Genomic DNA, 26,287 nt, shown 5'->3' with positions numbered 1-26,287 from the left:
GGACTGAAAGGTAAAAACAAAACAGAATTTTGCCAAATAAATCAGTTGCAGACCGTCGTGGTATGTATTGTGGATGGTTTTGAACCCAGTGTCATTTGAGCTGCTGAACAGCTCCATCAGAGGTAGCTCCATGGTGTGCACATTCCTATGGCAGCGCTCTGAGTGTGCTCAGTTAGACAGAAAACACTTGTCTCCGGCGCCAGACACATTAGCTCTATTTGCAGCCAAATTTTGGAAGAAAGAAGATGATTAATTATTCTCCTGAACGCATAGGCCTCTAGGGGAAGTACTAGTAACTTGATCCGCCAGTAAGTTATTACACTACTGGCCATTAAAATAGCTACAGCACGAAGATGACGTGCTACAGACGCGAAATTTAACCGATAGGGAGAAGACGCTGCGATATGCAAATGATTAGCTTTTCAGAGCATTCACACAAGGTTGGCGCCGGTGGCGACACATCTTATCCGCATGGGTGTAACGGATCGTACAGCCACGACTCGATCCCTGACTCAACAAATGGGGACGTTCGAAAGACAACAACCATCTGCACGAACAGTTCGACGACGTTTGCAGCAGCAGGGACTATCAGCTCGGAGACCGTGGCTGCGGTTACCCTTGCCGCTGCATCCCAGACAGGAGCGCCTGTGATGGTGTACTCAACGACGAACCTGGGTGCACGAATGGCAAAACGTCATTTTTTCGGATGAATCCATGTTCTGCTTACAGCATCATGATGGTTGCATCCGTGTTTGGCGACATCGCGGTGAACGCACTTTGGAAGCGTGTATTCGTCATCGCCATACTGGCGTATCACCCAGTGTTATTGTATGGGGAGCCATTGGTTACACGCCTCGGTCACCTCTTGTTCGCGTTGTCGGCACTTTGAACAGTGGACGTTACATTTCAGATGTGTTACGACCCGTGGCTCTACCCTTCATTCGATCCCTGCGAAACCCTACATTTGAGCAGGATAATGCACGACCGCTTGTTGCAGATCCTGTACGGCCTTTCTGGATACAGAAAATGTTCTACTTCTGCCCTGGCCAGCACATTCTCCAGATCTCTCACCAATTGAAAATGTCTGGTCAATGATGGCCGAGCAACTGGCTCGTCACAATACGCCAGTCACTACTCGTGGTGATCTGTGGTATCGTGTTGAAGCTGCATGGGCAGCTATACCTGTACACGCCATCCAAGCTCTGTTTGAGTCAATGCCCAGGCGTATCAAGGCCGTTATTACGGCTAGAGGTGGTAGTTCCGGGTACTGATTTCTCAAGATCTATGCACCGAAATTGCGTGAAAATGTAATCACATGTCAGTTCTAGTATAGTATATTTGTCCACTGAATACCCGTTTATCATCTTCACTTCTTATTGGTGTAGCAATTTTAATGGCTTGTAGTGTACTTTGCTTGCGTTCAAGGGTTATTTCTAGGCGTGCCACCGATACTATATCATCTCACGTAAATCCCTGTGTGGTGCTACTGCTAGTGGGCAGCTTACCAGTGGAGCCTCGTTATCGTCGTGATCTATCATGCACCGCCACTTCTCAGTCTAGGTCAGTGGTAGTCAACCGTGTCCCTATCGCCCGCTAGTGGGCGTTCCACTTCTCGAGGTGGGCGGTAGGTGGTACGAGTTCTAAAGAATTTCATTAGGTTTTCATAAAGTTCGGCATAAAGTATTTGGTAAGTAATTATTATTAAGTGCTTTAACTCGCTGTATCTCTGTGCTATGAAGTTACTTTTCTATTTTATAGATCACCATTACTGAGGAACCTGTGGGCAGTAAGAAAATTGTACTACTAATGGGTATACAAAAATGGGCGGTAGGTAGGAAAGGTTAGCTACCCTTGGTCTAAACAGTTATTCTCTACGTCCACCATGAAACGGAGGTCCTGTGTCGTGTGGTTAGCAGTGAAACATACGCAGCTGAGAATTTATGTCGAAGTCGAACTCTTTAGAGACGAAGCTATCTCATTTGGACAAGTATGAGCTAAAAAGCCAGGTGCGGCTTCTTTGGAAAGAACAGTCCTTTCATTTGCCGAAAGTAATTTAGTATTGAAGCGAGACAGAAACGGAACAGCATTCATCTGAAGTAAGAATGTAGTGTGTTAATTACTATGTCAACTACAATATGAATCTTCATTTGTCTCCTTGTTACTGCCACTCGCTTCTCTTGTGTCCTGTCTCCCCGCTCTCACAATGCAAGCAGGTGTCATTTCCAAGTCTACACGTTTCTTTCCTTTATAGCTCTATTATCAGTTTTCATCATTGCATGCAGTTTTTACTGTACCATCTATTATTGTAAGGGCCTGAAATTTTGCCCTAAGTTTTTACTCAGAAAAATATTAATAATGAGCTCATTTTAATAATGAGCTGGGAGAAGGGGAGGTGTCAGTCATGGCTTATTAGCAGTCAACATCCCATTACTCACCCTGACTGATTTGGGAAAGAATGGAAACCGAAAACCTGGAAGAGTGGTTCAAGTAAACAGTTCAGTACCTACATCATATAAACTGTTTTTCGTGCTGATGAGCTTTCCGGTTGCATGGTCTTAGTCTATGAAACTTTTTTGTTCCTGACGTTTCATCCAGAGCGTTGCTGAACATCTTCAGAGATGCTCTTTCCAATGCTCAGTCTTGAGTCGGCAAAACTCTACGAAGCCAGGAGCAGCTCTGAAGATGTCCAGCGCAGGTCTAGATGAAACTCCCAGAAGATTCACCAGCAGCTAAGACATCCCGTCGTGAAAGACTTCATTCTACAAGGGTCATTTCAAAAGTACTGCATACTGCGCATGTGCGAGCGTTACAGTGGAGTGATCAAGTTGAAATTCAAGTCAGAGAGACTTTAGGTATGAAGGTCGTTGATGTGTTTTCTGGTTCACGTGGCTGTATCGCAAGTGACCCAGTTTTAAAATGGAAGCTGAAACCGAGTCAGGTTCAGATTACACGTAGTCGCCAGCGTTCCTGCAGCAAAGTCGAATCCATATGTAGAAAGAACCCAACAGAAATTTACAGCGCTTTGAGAGAGGTGCTTGGGAATAGTGTAGTGGATCGTACCATAGTGTCACGATGGTCTGTTCGTTTGCGTGAAGGTAAAGTAAGCACTGAGGAAAACCCAAGAACCAGAAGGCCATTAACTACAAGAATCTACATCTCTCACGTTAATGATATTTTGATAGAGGAAGTTGTATATGAAACCAGAATATCTGACACTTCAGTTAACAGATTGATAACTGAGAAGTTGAAGACAAGAAAATTTGCTGCCAGGTGGGTTCCACATGATATGAGTGAAGATCAGAAAGCAGGTAGATAAATAAATGCAGAAAAATTGCTTCGACATTATCGAACAGAAGGGGAACAATTTCGGAAAATGACTTTTGCACTTGATGAAACCAGGACATTGGATACTGAGCCAGAACTGAAGTCTCAGTCGTCACAATGGAAAAGTTCCGAATCTGTGCACCCGAACAAATTCCACCACCAACCATCAAGGGAGAAACTGATGATGATCTTTCCATATGACATGAATGGTATCATAGCTACAAACAGAGTGCCTCCTGGGACGTCTGTAAAAGGTGCGTACTACACATTGTTTCTGCAAAATGTTCTGGGCCAAAAAATTCGTCATAGAAGGTCTGATATGATTCCAGCTGGTGACCTCATTTTGCACGATGATGCAAGACCGCATATTGCCCTACGACTGAGAGAAATGCTCGACAAATATGGATGGGAAACGCTTCTCTACCCACCATGCAGTCCTGATATGAGAACACCAGGCTATTACTGAAGAAGTCGGGATGAGCATGGAAGGTCAAGACCCCTATAATGTCACTCCTTAAACACAACAACTACCAAATCAATAAATTAACAATTTATTCAAGACAATATTTATAAAACAGGTAAGAGACAATCAACACGTAGCCATCTTTAAGGCAATACCAAAATATCACAGATAACTTGCTTCTTAAGCAAGGCAGCAAATTACAATTACCAAAACTGACTTAAAGAGATGAGCCACAAAGATTTCAATAGTTAAAGGAACAATAAATTACAATCTGGATGTTATATAAGGAAATGTGACACAGATTACTCTTTTCTTAAAAGAGCAATAATTTTCAATATGAAAGTGATTTATGAAACGCACACCAGTTCGTTAAGAACCCAAATAACACAAGCAGCAGAACAAGTTACCAATTAATACAATTCATTCCCAAGCAAATTAAAAAAACCTTTTTTTAAAATATACATGAATCATGTAAAATTTTACGAAATGTGCAGTACGCCAGGCTTCCCTGCGCAAAAGGTGACTTAACTTAAAATGCTGGAAGCAGCAGACCATCGAAATATTGTTTTAAAAGTGTGTTGTGCTAAAAGCTCGTTGGAAAATTTTGTGTTATTTATCTGTAGATCGAGTCTGTTATTGTTGTGGTCTTCAGTCCTGAGACTGGTTTGACGCAGCTCTCCATGTTACCCTACCCTGTGCAAGCTTCTTCATCTGGCAGTACTTACTGCAACCTACATCCTGAATCTGCTTAGTGTATTCATCTCTTGGTCTCCCTCTACGATTTTTACCCTCCAAGCTGCCCTCCAATGCTAAATTTGTGATCCCTTGATACCTCAGAACATGTCCTACTAACCGGTCCCTTCTGTTTGTCAAGTTGTGCCACAAACTCCTCTTCTCCCGAATTCTGTTCAATACTTCATCATTAGTTATGTGATCTACCCATCTAATCTTCAGCATTCTTCTGTAGCACCACATTTCGAAACCTTCTATTCTCTTCTTGTCCAAACTATTTATCGTCCATGTTTCACTTCCATACATGGCTACACTCCATACAAATACTTTCAGAAACGACTTTCTGACACTTAAATCTATACTCGATGTTAACAAATTTCTCTTCTTCAGAAACGCTTTCCTTGCCATTGCCAGTCTACGTTTTATATCCTCTCTACTTCGACCATCATCAGTTATTTTGCTCCCCAAATAGCAAAACTCCTTTACTACTTTAAGTGTCTCATTTCCTAATCTAATTCCCTCAGCATCACCCGACTTAATTCGACTGCATTCCATTATCCTCGTTTTGCTTTTGTTGATGTTCATCTTATACCCTTCTTTCAAGACACTGTCCATTCCGTTCAACTGCTCTTCCAAGTCCTTTTGCTGTCTCTGACAGAATTACAATGTCATCGGCGAACCTCAAAGTTTTTATTTCTTCTCCATGGATTTTAATACCTACTCTGAATTTTTCTTTTGTTTCCTTTACTGCTTGCTCAATATACAGATTGAATAACATCGGGGATAGGCTACAACCCTGTCTCACTCCCTTCCCAACCACTGCTTCCCTTTCATACCCCTCGACTCTTACAACTGCCATCTGCTTTCTGTACAAATTGTAAATAGCCTTTCGCTCCCTGTATTTTACCCCTGCCACCTTTAGAATTTGAAAGAGAGTATTCCAGTCAACATTGTCAAAAGCTGTCTCTAAGCCTACAAATGCTAGAAACGTAGGTTTGCTTTTCCTTAATCTTTCTTCTAAGATAAGTCAAAGGGTCAGTATTGCCTCACGTGTTCCAATATTTCTACGGAATCCAAACTGATCTTCCCCGAGGTCGGTTTCTACCAGTTTTTCCATTCGTCTGTAAAGAATTCGCGTTAGTATTTTGCAGCTGTGACTTATTAAACTGATAGTTCGGTAATTTTCACAGCAGTCAACACCTGCTTTCTTTGGGATTGGAATTATTATATTCTTCTCGAAGTCTAAGGGTATTTCGCCTGTCGCGTACATCTTGCTCACCAGATGGTAGAGTTTAGTCAGGACCGGTTCTCCCAAGACCGTCAGTAGTTCTAATGGAATGTTGTCTACTCCCGGGGGCTTGTTTCTACCCGGGTCTTTCAGTGCTCTGTGAAACTCTTCACGCAGTATCGTATCTCCCATTTCATCTTCATCTACATCCTCTTCCATTTCCATAATACTGTCCTCAAGTACATCGCCCTTTTATAGACCCTCTATATACTCCTTCCACCTTTCTGCTTTCCCTTCTTTGCTTAGAACTGGGTTTCCATCTGAGCTCTTGATATTCATGCAAGTGGTTCTCTTTTCTCCAAAGGTCTCTTTAATTTTCCTGTAGATCGAGACTATTTCTGATTTCTTTTCCGTGAAAAAAGGGGTGGGGCGCTGAGTAATTTTTTCTTCGTAAGGACGGCGGTGGGCAGGAAAAGACTGAGAACCTATGGTCTAGGTGCTCGAGGGGAGTACTGTCTCCTGTGCCTCTCTAATGTATATATGTGTTTGTGTCCGTGTGCAGGAGTGGGGCACATGGTGGGCGCGGGCATCTACGTGATGATCGGGCCGGTGGCGCGCGACATCGCGGGCCCCGGCATCGTGCTGTCCTTCATGCTGGCCGGCCTCACCTCGCTGCTTGCGGCTCTGTGCTACGCAGAGTTCGGCACGCGCATCCCCAAGGCGGGCTCCGCCTACGTCTACACCTACATCAGCATCGGCGAGTTCTGGGCCTTCATCATCGGCTGGAACATCATCCTCGAGCACATGATAGGTTCGTCTCGACGCAGGCGCAGCACTATCTTACTGCACCGAACTCTTGTTATTTAGTCACATATCGTTACTCTCCGTAGCATTAATAAAGACATAAAAATTGATTTTAAGTCGCACTGGTATCTAGTTTTCTTGCAACGATGTTTGAAATGAATAACTGATTCATCTACTCAAGGAATTTAAACTCACCTGTGAAAGCCTCTTCATCTTTCCATAATTACTGAAATCTGCATTCGTTTGAACCTGCTCTCTGTAATCAATCCGTGGTCTCCTTCCATAATCCCTATGCCTCCCTACCCTACTCTTCTCTCCATTACCAAACTGATGATACCTTGACGCCTTAGGACACGTTCTGTGAACCGATTACCTATTGTGGTCAAATTGTACGATAAATTTCTTTCTTCCTCAGTTGCAATCAGTCCCTCCTCATTGGTTATGCGATCTACCAGTCCAAGTTTCAGCATCTTCCTGTAGCACTACGTTTCGAAGCCCTCTGTTCTTGGATTATGCGTTATGAGGCTGCTGCAGGCAGTACCGTGAATGTCGCCAAATCTCCTGCAATCAGACGAGGACTCCAGCAAGGTGAAGTGACACCCCCAACCATTAGTGCAGACATTCCGGTACCTGGGTATTACCTTTACCCCCACCATCGTACACGCAGCCACGACGAATTTCCGCCGTCTGTTACAACGACGTCTGCCAGAATCTCCTGTGTCCCAGAACACACCTCAAAACATTGAGTTCCTTAATTGTTAGGTAGCATCAAAATTGGTCCACGTAGATTAAGTGCTTTCTCTGACGACGCCGTCTGGGCGCACCCTCAGGCGCCCGTCGCTACTATCTTACAGCTGGCTCCATGTTTAAAGTCCGTTATGAGACACTTACCCTATCCCAATCTGATCGTGGTCTCAGACTCGTCCCTGTATACAGGGTGGCCCATTGATCGTGACCGGGCCAAATATCTCACGACATAAGCGTCAAACGAAAAAACTACAAAGAACGAAACACGTCTAGCTTGAAGGTGGAAACCAGACGGCGCTATGGTTGGCACTGCCATAGGTCAAACGGATATCAACTGCGTTTTTTAAAATTGGAACCCCCATTTTTTTACATATTCGTGTAGTGCGTAAAGAAATATGAATTTTTAGTTAGCCCACTTTTTTCTCTCTGTGACAGATGCCGCTGTAGTAGCCACAAACATATGGCTCACAATTTTAGACGAACAGTTGGTAACAGGTAGGTTTTTTAAATTAAAATGCACAACGTAGGTACGTTTGAACATTTTATTTCGGTTGTTCCAGTGTGATGCATGTACCTTTGTGAACTTATCATTTCTGAGAAAGCATGCTGTTACAGTGTGATTACCTGGAAATACCACATTAATGCAATAAATGCTCAAAAATGATGTCCGTCAACCTCTATGCATTTGGCAATACGTGTAACGACATTCCTCTCAACAGCGTGTAGTTCGCCTTCCGTAATGTTCGCACATGCATTGACAATGCGCTGACGCATGTTGTCAGGCGCTGTCGGTGGATCACGATGGCAAATATCCTTCAACTTTCCCCACATAAAGAAATCCGGGGACGTCAGATCCGGTGAACGTGCGGGCCATGGTATGGTGCTTCGACGACCAATCCACCTGTCATGAAATATGCTATTCAATACCGCTTCAACCGCACGCGAGCTATGTGCCGGACATCCATCATGTTGGAAGTAAATCGCCATTCTGTCATGCAGTGAAACATGTTGTAGTAAGATCGGTAGAACATTACGTAGGAAATCAACATACATTGCAGCATTTAGATTGCCATAGATAAAATGGGGGTCAATTGTCCTTACCTCCCACACATTAACCCGCCAAGGTCGCTGACGTTCCACTTGTCACAGCCATCGTGGATTTTCCGTTGCCCAGTAATGCATATTATGCCGGTTTACGTTACCGCTGTTGATGAATGACGCTTCGTCGCTAAATAGAACGCGTGCAAAAAATCTGTCATCGTCCCATAATTTGTCTTGTGTCCAGTCGCAGAACTGTACACGACGTTCAAAGTCGTCGCCATGAAATTCCTGGTGAATAGAAATATGGTACGGATGCAATCTATGTTGATGTAGCATTCTCAACACCGACGTTTTTGAGATTCCCGATTCTTGTGCAGTTTCTCTACTACTGATGTGCGGATTAGCCGCGACAGCAGCTAAAACACATACTTGGGCATCATCATTTGTTGCAGTTCGTGGTTGACGTTTCACATGTGGCTGAACACTTCCTGTTTCCTTAAATAACGTAACTATTCGGCGAACGGTCCGGACACTTGGATGATGTCGTCCAGGATACCGAGCAGCATACATAGCACACGCCCATTGGGCATTTTGATCACAATAGCCATACATCAATACGATATCGACCTTTTCCGCAATTGGTAAACGGTCCATTTTAACACGGGTAATGTATCACGAAGCAAATACCGTCTACAGTGGCGGAATGTTACGTGATACCACGTACTTATACGTTTGTGACTATTACAGAGCCATCTATCACAAAGCGAAAAAAGTGGTCCAACTAAAACATTCATATTTCTTTACGTACTACACGAATATGTAATAAAAATGGGGGTTCCTATTTTTAATAAATGCAGTTGATATCCGTTTGACCTTTGGCAGCAGCCGGCCGAGTTGCCGAGCTGTTCTAGGCGCTACAGTCTGGAACCGCGCGACCGCTACGGTCGCAGGTTCGAATCCTGCCTCGGGCATGGATGTGTGTGACGTCCTTAGGTTAGTTAGGTTTAAGTAGTTCTAAGTTCTAGGGCACTGATGGCCTCAGCAGATAAGTCCCATAGTGCTCAAAACCATTTTAACCATTTTTTGAACCTATGGAAGCGCCATCTAGCGGGCCAACCATAGCGCCATCTGGTTTCCCCCTTCAAGCTAGACGAGTTTTGTTCTTTGTAGTTTTTTCGTTTGATGCTTATTTCGTGAGATATTTGGCCCGGTCACTATCAATGGACCACCCTGTATATGAGTACTATGAGAATATAATGGACCAGACGGAGCACATCCCTAATACGCAGCTTGCTTGAGATCCTCCTGCCTGCGTTTACCCCACCGCCGGTGTCTGTCGGCCACATCGCCCCTCATTTGTCTCACTTTTCAACCATTTTCGTCATCTAAAGTTATACAAATACCAGCTTCCCAGGTACCCATCCACGCAGGACCAAGGATTTTTACAACATATTATTGCGCCGTATTCCTCGTAACGTCTTGGATACCAGATATCCCTCCATCCAGTGGCCCACACTGTGGAGTACCATCCTCCAGCCCTTACGCCCTATGAATGTCTTGGCAAAGTGGTGTCACATAGTCAACAGGAAATTTGCTACAAAACAGTGACTGCACGACCTCGGTTTGTCGAATTCCACTCTTTGTCTCCTTTGCCAGCAACTCAGCATTGTGGCCACCATCTGACCTGTGCCTCTCCACACGACGTCTGTCTATTCATGACCGCCTGCCACATCCAAGTGGCACTACATTCGATCGAACCGCGATTTTTCCTGTAACTGGAGGACTCATATTTTGCCGCCGCCAAATATCGTGCAATTAATTGGATTAAGGGATAGATGGTCAGTTACCTATTTCGTTAGGGGCCAAAATCTCGCCTCGACTTCTGTATCTATTTACAGACAGACCATGCAGCGCTTGAACACATGCCACTTTACCGAGGGATCTTTGTTAGACCTCCACATAGTTGGGAAACGCCGGGAGCTAAGGGCACCTACCTCCACCCGGGCGGTGTCTGAGTTTCAGCTGCCTATGGTCGACTCTTCCCCCGATCTCTGCAGATGGGAAGTCACGCCATAAATGAGCGTAATTTTCTGTGCCCTGTCTTTTGTTTTTATTTTTTCCTAGTAGGTGACGTCTGTTCCACATAATTTCATAATAATAGTAAAAGTTACAAAGTAAATAAATAAATAAGAAGAAAAGCCTTCACTTCTATTGATTCCCATTCTCCCACTTTCCTATGCTCCACAGGCTCGGTGGAGGTGAGAGGGACACTGTGGCCACGCCTCGGAATTCGACCGCTGCCCACGAACCAATTCCTGTAAAAAAAAAAAAAAAAAAGCCAATTAAGGCAACCACTTGTGTAAATCAGGAAATCCGGGTTTGTGTCCCGGTCCTGCAAAAATTTTCACTGTCGTCATTCCCTTATACAGTTTTGTGAATACGTTTCATGTCCTTAAATTTTGCTCTGCTCAGCCTCCTTCGCGTGGAGCAGATGACTGCATTCTATGCAAAACACACTGCATACACACACAGTAGAATGCGTGAACCCTGCCACCTCTCAGGTGCATAACCTATACATAAGAATGCCTAGCATCGGTGGCAAATGTGAATGAACATTTTGTCTGTAGCAAAAATTCTTCCCCATGACGTGATCTATCACAGCTTGATGTTTCATGCAGAGATTTTGAACAATATGTACATATGAAATAAAAGAGTATTTTATTTTCTGTTTCATGTTTCACATTTTTGTACCAAATTTTAATTTATTGTGAATATTTACATTTTCATTCGATTTAGTAATTACAGATAAAATATGTTACCATTCGAGAACTACGCTCATGTTCAGAAAAAAAACAGAACACCCTGAACGACTAAAGATAGGACGTTCATATTCGCAGGGCATGTACATAGTATGTTCAGCAGAAATAATTAGTATTTGAGTTACCTTCGTTCACCATGTGTCCTGGTGCCTAGCAGGCAGAGGGACCACCATGGGCCCTGATAATTTGTTCCTCGTGCGACGGTATCGACGCATATAAGGCGGGAATGGCGTCCTGTGGTATAGCCACCCATGCTGCGTTCACCTTGTTCCAAAGTTCATCTGAGGTGGTTGGCATTGGGTCACAGCACTGTACCAGTCATTTCACCATATCTCAAACATTTTTGATTGGTGACAAGCCCAGTGATGTAGCGGACCTGGGCAAAAGGCTGACACCTGTGACACCAAGAACGCATATGTACGTGCAGCAACATAGGGTCGTGCATTGGCTTGCTGAAAAATGTCGTCTAGGGTGTTTTACAGGAAGGGTATGGCTACGGGTCGCAGGACGTCATTCACGTAGGCCACACTGATCACAGTGCCGTGTACACTTATTAACTGTGATTTCTAGGTGTACCCAACAGCATCCCATACCATGTTGTTGTGTTTGTGCTCTTCAGTCCTGAGACTGGTTTGATGCAGCTCTCCATGCTACTCTATCCTGTGCAAGCTTCTTCATCTCCCAGTACCTACTGCAACCTACATACTTCTGAATCTGCTTAGTGTATTGATCTCTTGGTCTCCCTCTACGATTTTTACCCTCCACGCTGCCCTCCAATGCTAAATTTGTGATCCCTTGATGCCTCAAAACATGTCCTACCCACCGATCCCTTCTTCTAGTCAAGTTGTGCCACAAACTTCTCTTCTCCCCAATCCTATTCAATACCTCCTCATTAGTTACGTGATCTACCCACCTTATCTTCAGCATTCTTCTGTAGCACCACATTTCGAAAGCTTCTATTCTCTTCTTGTCCAAACTGGTTATCGTCCATGTTTCACTTCCATACATGGCTACACTCCATACAAATACTTTCAGAAATGACTTCCTGACACTTAAATCTATACCCGATGTTCACAAATTTCTCTTCTTCAGAAACGATTTCCTTGCCATTGCCAGTCTACATTTTATATCCTCTCTACTTCGACCATCATCAGTTATTTTACTCCCTAAATAGCAAAACTCCTTTACTACTTTAAGTGTCTCATTTCCTAATCTAATCCCCTCAGCATCGCCCGATTTAATTTGACTACATTCCATTATCCTCGTTTTGCTTTTGTTGATGTTCATCTTATATCCTCCTTTCAAGACACTGTCCATTCCGTTCAACTGCTCTTCCAAGTCCTTTTGCTGTCTCTGACAGAATTACAATGTCATCGGCGAACCCAAAGTTTTTACTTCTTCTCCATGGATTTTAATACCTACTCCGAATTTTTCTTTTGTTTTCTTTATTGCTTGCTCAATATACAGATTGAATAACATCGGGGAGAGGCTACAACCCTGTCTCACTCCTTTCCCAACCACTGCTTCCCTTTCATGCCCCTCGACTCTTATAACTGCCATCTGGTTTCTGTACAAACTGTAAATAGCCTTTCGCTCCTTGTATTTTACCCCTGCCACCTTCAGAATTTAAAAGAGGGTATTCCAGTTAACGTTGTCCAAAGCTTTCTCTGAGTCTATCCCATACCATAAGGCCTTTAATTGGCGCTGTATGTCTTGTGCGAATGCAGTCACTGTGATGCTGCTCCCCCTGTATGCAGTGAACCAAAATGGAGCCATGATTTTCATACAAACAGAACCTGGATTCGTCCGAAAAGACTCTCTGATGCCACTCGTGTGCGCAGTGACGTCATTCTACACACCATTGCCGTCTAACACGTTTCTGCACATTCGTCAAAGGCAAGCGGGGAAGTGAGTGATGCGCACGTAACTGTTCCTCTGTTCAGCCAGAGCTGAGGAGGACGCACATCTGTTCTGCAACGCCATTCGTATGAGATGTCGATCTTCTCGGCGGGTGGTCTGTGTGGTGCGACCTGACCCATCTCGTCGTTTTCTACGACCTTCCATGAACCATTCTGCACACACCCGTTGCACTGCCAAAAAACTTCGTCCCACACGAGTAGTTAATATCTCAGATGGATGCATCAAATTCTCTCATGCTGATAATGCGCCCTCTTTCAAACTGACTGATTTGACGGTACGGTTCGCGCATATGTCTGCGAGGCATCCCGCACATCTGCTTAAGTCACAATGATCCATTACATCGGTTTATAGTGACAACAAGAGCCGCAACCACATTTTACCGGTAGGTGATGTTACGCCGCGATATCGATGTTGACCTTGAACCCGCGGGCCAACATGGTTCAAATGCTAATCATTTCTGCAGAACATGCTAATGTAGGTGTCCTGGGAATATGAACGTCCTGTCTCTAGTCTTTCAAGGTGTTCTGTTTTACTGAACATGAGTGTATGTTTTAATATTTGTCAATTACTTTTTCGATTTGATAATAAATATAGAATTGAAATGAAAGTAAAAAAAGTTGCGCTTATCGAGAATAGAACCTGCACCATCACAAAGAAGACTAGAATATTAGGTACATTCACATGCTGATCTGTTAATACCTCGAATTTTTGTACTTAACAGCCAATGGAGATCTTCAAAAGTACATACTGCTTTAGCAAAATGATGCCTGGGCTCTGACCCTCAGATCACGTTTTTATAAGGGATATCGAAGATGGCCAATCTGTAAGTTCTCCCTGTTAATACCATTATTTTTTTTTACTTTATGTATACAGGGTGTATCCTAGTTAATGACGTAAACGCATATAGTTGAAAGTACAGAGTCCTAGAAACAAAAAGTCTCGGTAGACATAGGTCCGTAAACGAACTGTTTGCGAGATAATTACGACTTGACTGTATTTAAAATTCATCCCAGTTTGGAAAAGGTAACAATACTGTGCAACATTAAGAAAAGTTATTAGAGATAATTTGGTAGAAGCGCAGTTGTTTTGAATGAAGACATCAACAGTTACATGGTTGAAGTCATAGTTAAAGGAAGTGTTCAAAACGCCGTCCATGTACCCGAATGCAAGCGCTTACCCGTCGCCACAAAGAGTTTCGTATCCTTTTAAACACGTCCGGATCATTTCAGAATTCTTGAAATCTCTGACAAGTCTCCGCTACAAGTTTTCAACCATGGTAACGAGTGGTGTACACTACACCATTAAGATGGCCCGAAACACAGAAATATGGGGGGCTCAGATCAGGTGTTCTTGGAGACCACAGTGTAGGTCCTCCTCGCCCCTTCCACCTTTGGCCATATCAATTCTTTAGACGTCTCACTACAGCAGCAAAACATGCCGGTGCTTCACCAGGCATATTCCACATCCTCTGGCGTTGCTCTAACGTAACATCCTCAAGCAATCCTGAAAGATGTGGCAGCAGAAACCGAAGGTAATTCCGTCCAGTGATTTTTTTGTTAAACATGTACGGTCCAATTAGACGATCGCTTAGTAGCCGTAACCATGCATTCACTGAGAAAGGTCACTGGTGTTGAAAATCATGCGTAGCATTTGGGCTGGGACATAGATGACTCCAAATGTGAGAATTGTGAGAATTAAACACACCATTACGTGTGAAACCTGCTTCATCTGCAATTAAAATGTTATTGTCAAACGTAGGGTTGCCTACAGCTTGTTGTCACATGCGCTGACTGAACGTTTGTGGTACAGGTACATAGTACAGTAATGCATTTTTCTGCAAACACTGTTATGGCTCATTACAGGTATTTGTGCGGCAAGTTTGCTTGTCGAAACACCTGAAGAATGATACACTGTTCCCAGCTCTACATTTTCAAGCACAGATGTAATTCGTGCATGCCTACCCGCTCCCAAAACAAGTGCAAAGCTCCCAGTTTCTCGGAAGTACTGCTGCACCCTTATAGAGATTTGATACTCAGGGTGACTTTGGGCAGCGTATGGTTCTTGGTACAAGCATGCACGCTCCCGTGCATTGCTTACCACATGCGACATGCTTATCCTGATACTCCTCATTACTGTAATGTTCCATGTTAGCACCAACAGCCCTAGAACACAGCTGACACTCCGCGAACAATTGATGGGAGTGGCACTCTGACTGTATACTGTACTGTCGTATCTGGTCTGTTTACAGCTCTGACATGTCGAATATGTGAACAAATATCACGTCAATCAACATGCGGTGTCTACATAGAATCCCATCAATAGTGTTTAAATGAAAGTTACGCCATTTGTCTTTATAGATTGTTTATTCTATTGCTCAAAGATGATTTCGGCCTTTGGCCACTTTCGCGTACCACACTGAAAAGAATGCTTAAAAAATACAATGGACCAGAAAGTAGGTAATATTATGGAAACACATTGTAGGATCAAATATTTTAAATTTTTTTTTTAGAAATTACTGAAATTATGTTACGTACACTTTAAACATGATCAGACTCCTGGAAACGAAGTCATCGTCGAGATACATTAAACTTGATTATGTCGCAGTATAAAAGTGAGAACATACAAAATCTCTGGCAGAGATAGGACAAATATGTCCGACATACACTGAATAACTGTGCCATAAAATGATCACGAAAAACTATTATTATATGTGAAGGCACCATTATTTGTCGAATTTAGTCATGTAATGGAAGCCAAAGATGAACATCGTATGATGTGAATTTATGTGGTGTAATCTATGGCTGAATCCCAGGTTAGCCGAGAGCGCTAATGCGCTGCTTCCTGGACTCGGGTAGGTGCGCCGGCCCCGGATCGAATCCGCCCGGTGGATTAACGACGACGGCCGGTGTGCTGGCCAGCCTGGATGTGGTTTTAGGCGGCTTTCCACATCTCCCTAGGTGAATACCGGACAGGTCCCCACATCCCACCTCAGTTACACGGCTCGCAAGCATTTCAACACTTTCGCACTATTCTATGGATTACACTAGTCGCAGACAGTTGGGGTACACTAATTCCGTCCAGTGGGGTACGGGCTGGTGGCAGGAAGGGCATCCGGCCACCCCTTCCACTAACATTGCCAAATCCGATTAACCATGCCGACCCTGCCTAACTGCGGGAAAAGGCACAAGCGAAAGAAGCAAAGAAAGAATCTACGGCCGAATCCATTGAAGACCACAGTTACATAAATTGGACAAGGTTCATAGGCCTATATCTTTGCATGGTCGTTCTAAGTTGTGAATATGTAATGTAAACAAATGTGGTTATACCGAAAAATGCTACAATGGTAGGAAGGGACTGTTATATGTCATATACTATACTCAATATGAAATGCACTATGAAAATACATAATTAGTCTGATCATGCTTAACGTGTAAGTAACACAATTTCAATAATTTTTTAAATTCCAAAAAAATTTAAAGAATTTTGATCCTACATTATATTGGCATAATGTTGCCACTTCCTGATCTATTGCATTTTTCATGCATTTAGTATACATATATCTTTTCATTGTGCCACTTTAAGGGGGGTAGGACGTCAAAAATTAAAAAGAAAATCAATTTTTCAGAAATATGCCTATTTTGTAGCGTACATCTTCCTGAATAGTTTGATGTATAAAACATATATGTTTGAGAGATTATAAGGGACGTTATTTGCTCTTAAGTGTACCGTAATGCAGCGCCACACTCCTTTGAACAGTATTCTTCTGTCATACGTAAGTGTATTTCGCTCTGTAGAATTCGAATGTTTATATTTGTGCCAGAGATTGTAATCAAACTTATATTCAGGGACCTTGCAAATGAAAACTTATTGAAAAAATGTCTTCATGGCGGTACCCAAAACCCAAATGAAAGTTTTCACCAATGTGTATGGGGAAGATTGCCAAAAACTATTTTTGTGCGAAGGAGTGCACTTGCTATTGGTGTTTATGATTCAGTTTCATGTTTTAATGATGGTGTGCAAAGCAGGAAATATGTTTTAGAGAAAATGGGAATTAGGTCCAGCGTGAACTGCATCAAAGCTTTGTATGCGATAGGCGGCGAGTGTGCAGTGAAAACAGATAAATCATTTTTGGACGTGATAAAATCAAGAGGCGTGCATAATAGGGATTTGAAAAGGAAGGAAACTGATTTATAAAATGAAAAATAACCTGGTTATGGTGCTGGACAGTTCTCAAAGAATGCCAAGTACAAGCAGAAACTTTAATGGCCATTTTCCGCAAAACACAAATTTCTGTACTTAGGTACGTGTAACAGTCAAAATATAAAACTTATTACTTTCAAACTTGGTATACTTACTAGACACAAACTCTTTAATGCAAAACTCTAGAATTTTCCAAATCTGTTAAAAACTGTGGTAAAAATTTAGATAATTAACTGTAGAGTTTGAGTTTTTTCTAAACATGAAGTTTAAACTGTAACTAGATCATTCATTTAACCATTAATTAAATACATTCTACAGTTTCATACGCCTGTAAGTATGGTTTGTATGCTGTGCAAAATTCATCGAAGAATCTCTCTTACTTACGAAGAAAAGTGTACCTACAGCAACAAATGCAGCCAATAGTACGTGAAAAAATGATGAAATTTCACATGTAAAAAATGTTATTTTGTTAGGTTGTTGAACTTCCACTGATATGAGTGTGAATCCTGAATCCTTCCTGGTCATGCTGCCAAAGTTTTATGAATTTATTTGCAAAAGTATAGACATTGGAAATTAAAATGTCCTGTAGTGTCTCTCCTGCTCCAAGTCGGCCTGTTTGACGTCCTACCCCCCTTAAAATGGCGACAGGCCGAAATCATGATTGTACAGTAGAATAAACAGTCTATACAGTCAACTGGCGGAAGTGTCGTTCAAACAGTATTATATGACTGCGGCCCTACGCTATGGAAATGTTATCATATCAGCAGTGGCTGGTAACGGTCGTAGTTATCCCGCAAACGGTTTTTTTGCTGTTTTTTTATTTTTATTTTATTATTATTATTATTTATTTTATGGCCTTCATTGGACCACTATAGTCAAAAATACAAAGTTCTAAACAAGTTGTTACACAGGGATACAATTTGGTTCAACAATAACTTAATATGATATTTAGGTAATATAATTATTAGAGTCTATTCTTATATGAAAGGTGTTTTGCTCTTCTGTCTGCCCAATATTTCTTCATTCTTTCAGACATTTTCTTTCTTTCTTCATCTGAGACAAATCTTCCTGTACTCCTTTTATTGATTTTCATTTGTAGTCTGGTTTGCGGGTCTTGCAGTATTCTGGTTTTCTCTGTCTTGTTTTTTAGGTCATCTACTGTAATTTGAAGTACTTTTATATCTTCCTTAATTTCTGTGATCCATTTAATGTCGCTTTTGCTATTCCACAATTTTTGTATTATTTTTTTACTAATTCTGTTTTCTGGAATTCTCATCAGATGTCCAAAGAATGAGATGTGTTTCTTCGTGATTGTGCTCATGACTGGTTCTGTTGTCTTATATACTGTTTCATTTGATGCTATTCTCCAATGTCCGTTTATTTTATACTGTTTATTTATACATGTCCTAATTATTCTTCTTTCTATTTTTAGTATTCTGTCAATTTCTGCTGTATTAGTTGTTTTGAAGATAGTTTCAGCTGCATACGTTATTTCTGGTTGTGTAACTGTTTTGTAGTGTTTTAATTTTGCATCTATAGATAGGCTTTTTTTGTTGTATGTAGTTTTGGTAATGTAATTTGCATAGTTCAGTTTTTTTTATTCTATTCTGCGATGATGGCTTCTCATTTAGATTGTATGTTATTATTTCTCCTAAATATTTAAATTTATCAACAATTTTGATTTCCTGTTCTCCTATTGTAATTTTGTTTGCAAGTGGTGGATCAGTTAGCATAATCTCCGTTTTTTCAAATGATATTCTAAGGCCTAATTTCTCTGCTATTTCTTGTAGTGATTTCACTTGTTGCCTGGCTTCTTGAACGGTGTTGGCTAGGAGAGCAAAATCATCAGCGAATCCCAAGCAGTTTAAGCTAATATCATCTTTTGCACTTCCAATTCTTATCCTCTTTGGATTGTCCTTATACCATTCTCTCATTATGTATTCCAGTGCACAGTTGAACAGTAATGGTGATAGGCAGTCACCTTGTCTTAAGCCTGTTTTTATGAGGAATGGTTCCGAAATTTCTCCTCTAAACTTCACTTTTGATTTGGTGTTGGTTAGAGTGAGTTGTATTATTTTAATTATTTTTGGATGTAGTCCTAGATTTCTTAAAATTTTTAATACTGAAGGTCTGTGGAGACAGTCATATGCTGACTTACATTTGCCGAGATTTTCTTGCTTCAACCATCGTGTACTTTCAGCTGTATGCGTTTACATCTTTAATTATGATACACCCTGTATATTTTATTAGAATCGTTTGGGTGAAGAGCAGCAGTAAGGCTGCCGCCAGCCTGTTCCTCCACCCCTCCCTAGTCCCCCCCCCACTCCTTTTGGGGGGGGGGGGGAGATGGGGGAAGGAGCATAGAGTAAATATCTCTGGAGTGAGCATTCACATGCGCAGAACAGATTTTCTGTTGTCAACATAGATTGCCGGCGTGGTAACGTGTTCTCGGGACGTCGTGTGTTTGTCCGTATAGCGCCCTGTATATTTAGAATGTCACTACATCCCTAGTACAGACGGATTCTTTTCGAACGTGTCGTGGATTATTTATATATGTTGCGCAGACATTTTAACAGTATCCATTTGATACCGGGAATAAAGCAGCTGCGTAACTTTTTAGGGCAAGTGATATTACATCCTGCTTCTTTGCGATGGGTGTCACAGTTCAGATGCACTCGATTTTTGGTAGTTTTTGGTATGATACGGCACTTTATAGTATTACAGAACCTGACGTACATTTTTGCAGTGATAGTCTTGCAAAATGACTTGACAGTACGCTAGTACTTTTGCAAGTGTCCGAAAAACACCGAATTTGCGACACATTAGCGATTATATCTCTGCTAATTCGTCCTTTTTTCTGCTATTTCTGGGTATTTATTTTCTCGTTTTTGCGACCTAAAGCACAATTTTTCTTACTGGTGACACTTTGAAGTATTTATTTAACGCATTTTACGTATTTGCTGCCAGTTTATTAAATAAATAGTAGACTGCGTAATCTATATACATAATCGACAAGTCACTGATAAATGCATGGAGGATAATATTGGCTGAAACAACTAACCATTCCCTTTCCTGTTCCACTAGCAAATTTACGAGAGGAAACGATTGTTTGTAAGTTTTTGTACGAGCCGTAATATCTATTATACAGGGTGAGTCACCTAACATTACCGCCGGATATATTTCGTAAACCACATCAAATACTGACGAATCGATTCCACAGACCGAACGTGAGGGGAGGGGCTAGTGTAACTGGTTAATACAAACCATAAAAAAAATGCACGGAAGTATGTTTTTTAACACAAACCTACTTTTTTTTAAATGGAACCCCGTTAGTTTTGTTAGCACATCTGAACATATAAACAAATACGGAATCAGTGCCGTTTGTTGCATTGTAAAATGTTAATTACATCCGGAGATAATGTAACCTAAAGTTGACGCTTGAGTACCACTCCTCCGCTGTTCGATCGTGTGTATCGGAGAGCACAGAATTACGTAGGGATACAAAGGGAACGGTGATGGACCTTAGGTACAGAAGAGACTGGAACAGCACATTACGTCCACATGCTAACACCTTTTTATTGGTCTTTTTCACTGACGCACATGTACATTACCATGAGGGGTGAGGTACACGTTCGACGGGCGTTTCATAGGACGTGGAGGACGCATAAATTGGCCAGCCCGTTCTCCTGATGTTACACCTCTGGACTTATTTTTGTGGGGTACGTTAAAGGAGAATGTGACCGTGATGTGCCTACAACCCCAGAGGATGTGAAACAACGTATTGTGGCAGCCTGCGGCGACATTGCACGAGATGTACTGCGGCGTGTACGACATTCATTACGCCAGAGATTGCAGTTGTGTGCAGCAAATGATGGCCACCACATTGAACACTTATTGGCCTGACATGTCGGGACACACTCTATTCCACTCCGTAATTCAAAACGGAAACCACGTGTGTACGTGAACCTCACCCCTCATGGTAACGTACATGTGCGTCAGTGAAAAAGACCAATAAAAAGGTGTTAGCATGTGGACGTAATGTGCTGTTCCAGTCTCTTCTGTACCTAAGGTCCATCACCGTTCCCTTTGGATCCCTACGTAATTCGGTGCTATCCGATACACACGATCGAACAGCGGAGGAGTGGTACTCAAGCGTCAACTTTAGGTTACAATATCTCTGGATGTAATTAACATTTTACAATGCAACAAACGGCACTGATTACGTATTTGTTTATATGTTCAGATGTGCTAACAAAACTAACGGGGTTCCATTTAAAAAAACGTAGGTTTGTGTTAAGAAACATACTTCCGTGCATTTTTTTATGGTTTGTATTAACCAATTACACTAGCCCCTCTCCTCACGTTCGGTCTGTGGAATCGATTCGTCAGTATTTGATGTGGTTTACGAAATATATCCAGCGGTAACGTTAGGTGACTCACCCTGTATAGTCATAAAATCGTAGAAAAATAGGTCTACAGAATCAAGCATTAATTATAATGCGTCTCGAAATTTTTAAACATATACAGTGTCTCTTAATTATATGATAACTATAATTAGAGCTACATGATACATCCTGTATATTTTATTAGAATCGTCTGGGTGAAGAGCACCAGTATGTTACTATCCCTACTTTCACATATTTTTCCTTGCATCCGTAGCTACAACAGCAATTCACCCTCACTATTACACTATCAATCTACGGTGAAACACAACAAAAACTCTTGATATTATTAACTTCAAACGCTGCAGAAAGCACACACGCACAGCGAAGTCCCGAAAACACGTGACAATCTTGGTTTAATGTTGACAACATGCGCAGAACGCAGTGCTCACTGCAGAGGTATTTACTCTATGGGAAGGAGCCTGTTAGTGTTCTGCGCTTCCCCCCTCCCGGCCGCTGCTGCCGCTCCGCCGCGTGACGTGTTCTGAGTGTGCGTGTGCGAGCAGGGGCTGCTTCGGTGGCGCGCGCCTGGTCGGGCTACGTGGACTCGCTGTCGGGGCGCGCCATCAGCAACGCCACGCTGGCGCTGACGGGCGGCATGCACGAGCCGCTGCTCGCGCCCTACCCGGACTTCCTGGCCGCCGCCGTCTGCGTCGCGTTCGCCGCGCTGCTCGCCGCCGGCGTCAAGGGCTCGGCGCTCGTCAACAGCCTGCTCACCGTCGTCAACCTGGCCGTCATGGCCGTCATCGTCGTCGTCGGCTTCTGGTACGCCCGCTTCGAGAACTGGGTAATGGGCGGCTTCCTGCCCTACGGCCTGGCTGGCGTCACCACAGGCGCCGCTACGCTCTTCTACGCGTTCGTCGGATTCGACAGCATCGGTAAGCCGTGATGCAGCAACCGGCTATGCAGCTGCACAGTTGAAAATTAGGACAGAGATTGGGAGCTTAGCAGTCCCCCGCTTTGCATGGAAAATTTCACAGTATATGAGGTGTGTTCAGTAAGTAATGGAGAACATTTTTTTCTGAAAGTCTTTTGGTTTTACACCGTATTATTTCCCACTCTTTTGGCTACAAAAACCATATTTTTCGTCATAATCTCCGCTCAATGCGACAGCCTATCGCCATCTTACATGAAGTAATAGTGATTACAGGTGTGCCTCAGGGGAGTGTCGTAGGACCGTTGCTGTTGACAATATACATAAATGACCTTGTGGATGACATCGGAAGTTCACTGAGGCTTTTTGCAGATGATGCTGTAGTATATCGAGAGGTTGTAACAATGGAAAATTGAACTGAAATGCAGGAGGATCTGCAGCGAATTGACGCATGGTGCAGGGAATGGCAATTGAATCTCAATGTGGACAAGTGTAGTGTGCTGCGAATACACAGAAAGATAGATCCCTTATCATTAGCTACAATATAGCAGGTCAGCAACTGGAAGCAGTTAATTCCATAAATTATCTGGGAGTAGGCATTAGGAGTGATTTAAAATGGAATGATCATGTAAAGTTGATCTTCGGTAAAGCAGATGCCAAACTGAGATTCATTGGAAGAATCCTAAGGAAATGCAATCCGAAAACAAAGGAAGTAGGTTACAGTACGCTTGTTCGCCCACTGCTTGAGTACTGCTCGGCAGTGTACGGATCCGTACCAGATAGGGTTGATAGAAGAGAGAGAGAAGATCCAACCGAGAGCAGCGCGCGTCGTTACAGGATCATTTAGTAATCGCGAAAGCGTTACGGAGATGATAGATAAACTGCAGTGGAAGACTCTGCAGGAGAGACGCTCAGTAGCTCGGTACGGGCTTTTGTTGAAGTTTCGAGAACATACCTTCACCGAAGAGTCAAATGGTTCAAATGGCTCTGAGCTCTGTGGGACTTAACATCTGAGGTCATCAGTCCCCTAGAACTTAGAACTACTTAAACCTAACTAACCTAAGGACATCACACACATCCATGTCCGAGGCAGGATTCGAACCTGCGACCGTAGCGGTCGTGCGATTCCAGACTGAGGCGCCTAGAACAACTCGGCCACACCAGCCGGCCCGAAGAGTCAAGCAGTATATTGCTCCCTCCTACGTATATCTCGCGAAGAGACCATGAGGATAAAATCAGAGAGATTAGAGCCCACACAGAAGCATACCGACAATCCTTCTTTCCACAAACAATACGAGACTGGAATATAAGGGAGAACCGATAGAGGTACTGAAGGTACCCTCCGTCACACACCGTCAGGTGGCTTGCGGAGTATGGATGTAGATGTAGATGTAGAGGGCCTGTATATCTGTATGGTTCCACTCTACTGGTCGACGTCAGAGCCTACGTCTTGCAGCCTCAATAACATCACCATCTTCCACGTACTGCTTCCCGTGGAGTGCATCCAGATTAGATTAGATTAGCACATGTTCTATAGATCATGAATACGACACTTCGTAATGATGTGGAACGTGTCAGGTTAATAAAAGGTGTCTATACAAGATATTACATTAGACAAAATATTACATGACACTCAATATACAGGGTGTCCCAGCTATCTTGTCCACCCAAAATATCTCTGGAACAGTAACAGCTATTGGAAAACGACTTTTACCGGTATCAATGTAGGGCTGGGGCCCATGAATGTACATATTTGGAAAGATTCTAAAACGAAAGCATATGTGTTTTTCAACACAAACTTATGTTTTTTTTAAATTGGCCACCTATATTTTTTCTTCAGCAATCCATAGCATGACAAAGTACATACACAATGACGTTGATTGCATCGCAATAGTCCCATTACATCCCGAGATATTGAGACGCGAAGTTGACGCTTGAAACAACCGACATGCGCTGCTAGCATTCGTCCTGAGGCACAGGCGTTAGCCCCATGCTGCCCGTAATCGCAGCAGGATGGCAGCAGACCGTATTATTCGTCTCGGACCTCTTGATATGTATGGAAGTGTGATTATGCATGTCAATCACATCGCGATTACGGGCAGCATGAGGTTCACGCCTGAGCTTCAGGACGTGCGCTAGCAGGGCATATCGGGTGTTTCATGCGTCAATTTACTCATATATATATATATATATATATATATATATATATATATATATATATATATATATATATATATATATATATATATAATTTTGTGGAGGTTGGGAAATTACCCACTTACCATATCCAAAAATTCATCTAATGAGTAGAAGGAGTTGCCATTAAGAAATTCTTTTAATTTCCTTTTAAATGCCATATGGCTATCTGTCAGACTTTTGATGCTATTAGGTAAGTGACCAAAGACCTTTGTGGCAGCATAATTTACCCCCTTCTGAGCCAAAGTTAGATTTAACCTTGACTACTGAAGATCATCCTTTCTCCTAGTGTTGTAGCCATGTACACTGCTATTACTTTTGAATTCGTTTGGATTGTTAATAACAAACTTCATAAGTGAATATATACAGGGTGTTACAAAAAGGTACGGCCAAACTTTCAGGAAACATTCCTCACACACAAAGAAAGAAAATATGTTATGTGGACATGTGTCCGGAAACGCTTACTTTCCATGTTAGAGCTCATTTTATTACTTCTCATCAAATTACATTAATCATGGAATGGAAACACACAGCAACAGAACGTACCAGCGTGACTTCAAACACTTTGTTACAAGAAATGTTCAAAATGTCCTCCGTAAGCGAGGATACATGCATCCACCCTCCGTCGCATGGAATCCCTGATGCGCTGATGCAGCCCTGGAGAATGGCGTATTGTATCACAGCCGTCCACAATACGAGCACAAAGAGTCTCTACATTTGGTACCTGGGTTGCGTAGACAAGAGCTTTCATATGCCCCCATAAATGAAAGTCAAGAGGGTTGAGGTCAGGAGAGCGTGGAGACCATGGAATTGGTGCGCCTCTACCAATCCATCGGTCACCGAATCTGTTGTTGAGAAGTGTACGAACACTTCGACTGAAATGTGCAGGAGCTCCATCGTGCATGAACCACATGTTGTGTCGTACTTGTAAAGGCACATGTTCTAGCAGCACAGGTAGAGTATTCCGCATGAAATCATGATAACGTGTTCCATTGAGCGTAGGTGGAAGAACATGGGGCCCAATCAAGACATCACCAACAATGCCTGCCCAAACGTTCACAGAAAATCTGTGTTGATGACGTGATTGCACAATTGCGTGCGGACTCTTGTCAGCCCACACATGTTGTTTCGTGAAAATTTACAATTTGATCACGTTGGAATGAAGCCTCATCCGTAAAGAGAACATTTGCACTGAAATGAGGATTGACACATTGTTGGATGAACCAAACGCAGAAGCGTACCCGTGGAGGCCAATCAGCTGCTGATAGTGCCTGCACACGCTGTACATTGTACGGAAACAACTGGTTCTCCCGTAGCACTCTCCACACAGTGACGTGGTCAACGTTACCTAGTACAGCAGCAACTTCTCTGACACTGACATTAGGGTTATCGTCAACTGCACGAAGAATTGCCTCGTCCATTGCAGGTGTCCTCGTCGTTCTAGGTCTTCCCCAGTCGCGAGTCATAGGCTGGAATGTTCCGTGCTCCTAAGACGCC

General features: G+C 42.7%; 1 protein-coding gene across 2 annotated transcripts in view; it reads left to right on the top strand.

Moving 5' to 3' along the window:
- Window positions 1–26,287, top strand: part of LOC126251487 (cationic amino acid transporter 4) — a 217,610-nt gene that overhangs the window by 144,040 nt on the left and 47,283 nt on the right. For both annotated transcript variants that reach the window (XM_049951942.1, XM_049951943.1), the window contains 2 exons: window positions 6,310–6,558; window positions 22,227–22,598. In XM_049951942.1, coding sequence (XP_049807899.1) covers window positions 6,310–6,558; window positions 22,227–22,598 — 621 coding nt within the window. The remainder of the gene's footprint in view (window positions 1–6,309; window positions 6,559–22,226; window positions 22,599–26,287) is intronic.

This window comes from Schistocerca nitens, chromosome 4 (assembly GCF_023898315.1).
Source record: "Schistocerca nitens isolate TAMUIC-IGC-003100 chromosome 4, iqSchNite1.1, whole genome shotgun sequence".
NCBI classification, from domain to species: Eukaryota; Metazoa; Arthropoda; class Insecta; order Orthoptera; family Acrididae; genus Schistocerca; species Schistocerca nitens.
Note: the sequence above shows the minus strand (reverse complement) of the source record. Positions and strands in the feature narration are given on the sequence as shown.